General features: G+C 38.9%; 1 protein-coding gene across 1 annotated transcript; it reads right to left on the bottom strand.

Moving 5' to 3' along the window:
• Positions 1 to 317: 317 nt before the first annotated feature.
• mmp19 (matrix metallopeptidase 19) lies at positions 318 to 3,432 on the bottom strand. The gene is made up of 6 exons (XM_042498903.1): positions 3,276 to 3,432; positions 3,030 to 3,115; positions 2,726 to 2,856; positions 1,162 to 1,374; positions 823 to 1,068; positions 318 to 547 (listed from the first exon to the last, which is right to left on the bottom strand). Exons 1-6 carry the CDS (start codon positions 3,366 to 3,368, stop codon positions 318 to 320), a joined length of 999 nt encoding a protein of 332 aa, XP_042354837.1. The 5' UTR covers positions 3,369 to 3,432.
• Between the last annotated feature and the right edge of the window lie 2,694 nt (positions 3,433 to 6,126).

The following is a 6,126-nucleotide window of genomic DNA, read 5'->3' as shown; positions in this document are numbered from 1 at the left end:
TAAGATTTCTTGATTTTCGCCACACTTTCTTTCATTTTTAGTTTCATTTTCTCTCACTATGTTTATGTTATGCACAAACACACAAAAGCAAACTCCTTGTATGTAAAAAAATATCTGTCAGTACAGCAGCTTCTGATTGTCATTCTGAACAATTAATTACAAAAATGTGTTATCTCAGAATGTAACCCCGGACAAATGAACAAGGTTTGATTTTTTTCATTGATGGGCCTGTTGTCTCATGTTCCTTTAAAAACTTGGAAAATGTTTGGAACTTTAATGCAGCTCACGAAAGCTAATTTGAGTTTACATTATTTGATCTATTCCATGTAAATTCGGTGTGTTGTGGTCTTGCAGAAAGTCAGGCCAAAAAGCACACAGTTGAGGCTTCTCCTGTAATTACTGAAGCAATAGCTAATCTTACCCAACATGATGGCATCCAGTCTGGCAGTGCAGGGGTCGGGGATGATCTCAGTTTCATGGCTGCTTTCTGTGGGAAGCAGACTGCCTGCGGGTGTTGGACTGGCTAAAGTGCTGGTAACGCGTTTGCCTATAAGACAGAGACGTTTTAGGATTAATACATGATTTCCTTATCTTGACATTATAAAACCACTTGAATACTGTTTTTTATGGCATGCAGGTACACTTTAAATAGTCAGACTTTTACATGAATCAGATACCTAGTGAATCAAAGAGTGAAAAAATCTGAAGTCAAGAAATCACGTGAAGCGTCAGGTCAAGTCACAGGTACTGATCGCTGCAAATTCACAAACACTGATGCAGTATACAGCTCTGATCTAGTCCAATGGGCCCTCTTGCACTCACCATATAATGCCTGGATGCCTCTGATATCATCTGTGTGCAGCCTGAAGTTGGCATTGTAACCAGCGTAGACTGGAGCCATCAGTGAGCTTCTGTGCTGAGAGTGGCCCAGGCCCAGGGCGTGGCCAATTTCATGGGCAGCCACAATACGCAGATTAGTGCCATAATATGATCCCTCGGTCCAGAACTCATCCTCATCAAAATGGACAATACCAGACTCTGGTGACTCAGCATGGGCGAGTACATGACCTGCATGTGGTACAAATACACAATTTGAGTTACTGTTTCAGGGGATAGTAGGCCTAATACATTTATCTATTTAAATTTTTTTTAAAAACTGACCGCGGCCATCAAATGGATGGGCGCAGTAGCCATCTTTCTTATGGAAGGAGATCTTTATGTCTGCTCTGCCATAGTCGACCTCTCTGAAGGTCAATGCAGCCACATCACTCCAGTACTGGAAGGCAGAGCGGATAGCCATCTTGACCTGTGCCTTCTTCATGTCAGGTGTGTAGTTGTAAATGCGGTAGGTCAGACTCCTCTTTCTCCACCAACCTGTAAGAGAAGAGCCCTTTTTATCTGAGTCACCATGACAAAACTATCAAACTCCCACAAACTTCCTAGCTGTTTTTGTTTTTTAATCATCACACTGCAATGATCACATGCAACAACCCATAATATTCCAAGTGCACTTTAAAGGAATATTTCACCCCCCATATGATTGTTTGTATATCAACCACTCACTCCATGTTATGTTGAATTAGTGAAGAAAACTTTTTTTTTTTTTTGCATGTCTTTGAAGAACAAAGAATCCAAAAACTGAGAAAATTCTTTGTCAAAATATTCATTCACAAACTTTTAAAACTCCTGCAGTGTAATCCAAGTCTCATTTATGCAGTCGTACGCTCAGGACATCCGAAACAGACAGCCCTTTCTGATGAAGAACTGAACTGAAAATGAAACTTAACTATGCTCTGTGTAATGCCAGACTCCACTGACAAAAATTGTAATTTTACCTGACTGAACACAGGAGTTGCTGGTCTACCACTGCTTTGATCAGTCAGTTTGTTTGTGTTATTGTGTGACTTTGGCATTTTAAAAGGTTAGTTTGGATTCACCAAAGTCACACAATAACACAAACAAACTATGTATCGAGGTGGTGGTAGAACAGCAGCTTCAGTGTTCAGTGAGGTAAAATTACCACTTTTGTCAGTGGAGTCTGGCTCTGGAGAGAGTATTGGTAAGTTACACTTATAGTTCAGTTCTAGGTTGAGAGGGGCTGTCTGTTTGGGAAGTACTGAGCATAGACTGCATAAATGAGACTTGAACTATATTGCATAAGTTGTGGTAGAATTTGCAAACAGATACAATTAATATCATTTTGCTTTTGTTTAAATAGGCCCCCATTTATTTCAATTCAAGAATTTTCTCCATTTTAGATTATTTGTTCACTGGAGGCATGCTAAAAGGCCTTCCTCACAAATTTAATGCAAAATGTGGCAAGTAACTAAACAAATGGTCATTTCTTTCTTAAAGTAAGGATCTTAATACTACTACTTAAGTTGAGTTTAAACGCTTGCTTTCATTTCTTTACCAGTATTTTTACTAGAGTGGGAAATTTTCCATAGTCATTCTTATATAGCTTAGGTGATAAAAGTTGCTGTCTTTAGAGATCTGACGATTTTTCTCCACAGCTTTCTAAAGGTCTGAAATTGATCAGATATAAGCTGGTTACTGATTCAGACTGCGCCAATTTTGGACAATATGCCTCACAATTGTCAAAGTTACAACTACAAACAACATTTAACAACTTTTAACATTCAAATGCCAGAGAAATGCAAAACAAAAATAGAAATAAACAACTTGGTGACAGTTTTGTAGAAAAGACAAAATGACACTGACTCACCCATCACTCTGTATTTGTGATGCTTCTTGTTGAAGGGGTCCTCCAAGCCACAGCGCGGCTGTCTCATTACTTCCAGAGTAGGTTCATCCAATTCTCCAGTGGGTAGCAAATCATTCGCCCTCTGGAAAACCCTGGAAACAAGATCAAACATCTGCAAACTGACGGCTGCTCACATCCTCCTCAGCTGTATCTGAGACTATCAGTCCAACTGCAACTCATTCAGATTAAACATGTGTTATGACATTGATTCATTGTTTGTAGCTGCCTGTGTTTCCACTTTAAAAAGGGTGCTGCTCTGTGTTACCTGAGGGCTTCCATGATCTCCTCCAGGTTATGAGGGTCCTGAGGATCAGCTGGTTCATTCAGGTAACCATACTGCTTCAAATAGGCCTGTGGATGCAGAGGCAGACATACAGCTCTCATATGCTTAAAATAATACTGTACACTTTTGTATTATGCCTGTACATACAATATATAAACTTTCTGCTGAGATAAGTCAGATTTTGAATGTATATTTTAAAAAAAGTCACAACTCAAACTATTATCATACCTTTGCTTCCTCTAATTCTGTCCATTGCACCACAGCACAACTAGCTCCCCCGAGCTTTAGCAGCAGCAGCAGCAGCAGCCATGTGTAGTGCATAGTCAAGTTTTCCTCTGTCCCAAATAATCCGAGGCTGAGAGCCTGAGGAGTGCTCAGTGGAGTCCCACAGCAGACTGTGTTTGTTCTCTAAAGCGCTCCAGCAGTTTTTAAACTCAGCCCGGCGCATGAGTCAGCCCTGTGTGGCTATGATGATCCATCTCTGAAGAATGAGGATTACAAGAGCAGCCAGTTGACCTCCAGCCAACGTGTCTGCTGTGAAATTGTACAGCTGTTGAGAGAGGATGCAGAGCTGCAACAGTGGTCTGCACACTCAACCTGTTTATAGGGTCAAACTACCGTTTGACTCTCTGTAAAGAGGTCAGTCGCCCTGAACGAAGCTATCACTACAACACAATACATCCTCGGGGTAAAGGGCCATTTGTTGTTTCCCTAGTGGTAACACACACTGTCCTACAGGTGTAGGTGTATCACAGTTTAATTATGGGCCTAAGCCACAAACAGTGCCTTGCCCTCCATTTCCACATTGTTGTTGTCCCCACACATATCCCATCTGAGACAAATATTTATGTTTATTACTCAATAACAAACGGATCCATCATTGACACATTCATGCTGACATGTAACAAAGGATAGATCAGATATAGGTGTGGTGTTATTACATGTTGTAAACGCTATATTTTATTTTGCGTAAAACCAATCTTAAGGGGTTTGAGGCACAAATTTGAGTTTCAAATGCTAATTGTCAGCCCACCAACAAACACCGGTTTGTAATGTCACTTCCTAATTATTTGACGAGTACTTTAGTAGACTAACACCAGGCAACAACTACATCTAAGCTATAAATGTTTGTGGTACTACCTTTACTATATAAAACACTGATAAGAGTAGCAAGCCTGGACACGTGCAAGTGTTTAAACTTGGCTTGTGTGTTTTTACGTTATTATAAATCAGAGATCTAATCAAAGTCTGCAGAAAGATATATTCTGTCTGGCTGAGATTTAAATAACATGCATAATAAGTCCACTCTGCATTGGATGTGTTTCCCCTTATTAAACAAAAATTAGTTTTCATATCCGTGACGTTATCTATCTATCGTTTGAATCTGATATTTTAGGGAAGTGCACAGACATCGCCCGCCTCAGTGAAAAAGTGACAAACTTTGCACAGATATAAGTAAGTATAGTCAATGTTGGACATTTCAGCAGACATAAACATAAGACATCACTTTGTATTCGTGAAGTGGGAATTTAGGTGAAATCTTTGAGTTATACATGGAAATTCATATAATTGTGGTGACAGAAATTCGAAGTTTTGTGCTACACATTTATGTTTCTTTTTGATTCCAAAAATTTTGGAAAGAAGCTGCGGGTTTATATATAATTATCACATCTGATAATTATAATTATTAATTTGGGTTGTCATGTAAAAAAACATTTTTACACAATTACGTCAGAGAGGAAATGAGTTACGTATATGAGGAACTTTCGTCATCAGGGATTTTTGTTCTTAATTCTGTTTAAGCCGACAAGGCTAAATTTAATTTCTGCTTGAAGTAGTGTCATATTTTGTGGTAAATTTAGATGACTGGGCAGCTGTGTAGATTTAATACAATTCTTTTTTTAAACTCAAAGAAACATTAACATCTCCATTTGTGGATGACTGAAGGTTGAAATTGTTCTTAAAGACTGCCACACTGTGAAGACCTAAAACTTCATTGGGACATTTGTAACATATGTTTACCAAACTTGGATGACAACAGACTGTTTCGTGTGGAGCTGGTATAAATGTTAAAGTAGCATTTTCCAAAAGAGCAGCTGGTTTCAAGATGTGAGTGCATGGTGGACGGTTGGCATCATACAGCCTCAGACTCAAACCTGAGGAAACGCTACGGGTTTGTCTTTGTGTGCCAGCAGTAGAACTTAAATCAAACATTTCCAGCAATAAAGAGAAATAACCTTTTCATATTCAGTCTCTAATACAGGCACCAAACTCCTGACAGGCTGTAGATAAATTCCTCGCTACATTAGGTGTTATTAAGCCCTGTGATTTATTTGCAAATTAGCATTAAATTAGAAATTATTCATACTGACAATTAAGTTTGGATTTTTTTTTTTTATTCCTTTGCTAATTTTCGCAGTCTACATGCTTCACATTCCTCACTATAACACAACTTACCACACAACTGTTTCATGCGCTGGTTTGCATTTACCACTAATGTGACACAACTCTGTCTGCTGACCTAGAGAGGAATAAAACTAAGAGTCAGCTTCACCTGTTTCCTATCTACTGTATATACCATTGTTGTGACAGAAATAATATTACAGACAAGAAAGAAAAGAGGAACTGAAAAAAGGAACTAGCTATGAGTGGGAGTAGAGTGAGAGCTTATGGGGGGAGGTCTGATACATACACTAGTTGTCTGTATCCAAAACATTACACAGCAACAGTATACTGTATCTGTTCAATTCAACCAAGGGGGTAAATGAAGCATGTAGAACATTTGGTCCAAATGATCCAGTTCGATACCACAAATATTTAATGTCTCATCTCCTACTAAAGTCTATTTGTCTTTTATTTTTTGTCTGACTTTGCTTTCCTTTGTTTTCTGTAATCTCTTTGACTCAGACTTTGTGAGTAGAGCATGGTTGCACTCCTCCGCACACATACTCATATCAGCAAAGAGCTAACTGAATACATCACTTCTCGCAGTCTGGGTCGACTGCAGAATCATATAAATGTGTTTTCTTCATCTGTTTCACGTAATTCTGCTTACCCCAATTGTAGTCATTTCTGACTC

This window comes from Plectropomus leopardus, chromosome 2 (genome assembly GCF_008729295.1).
Source record: "Plectropomus leopardus isolate mb chromosome 2, YSFRI_Pleo_2.0, whole genome shotgun sequence".
NCBI lineage: Eukaryota > Metazoa > Chordata > Actinopteri > Perciformes > Serranidae > Plectropomus > Plectropomus leopardus.
Note: the sequence above shows the minus strand (reverse complement) of the source record. Positions and strands in the feature narration are given on the sequence as shown.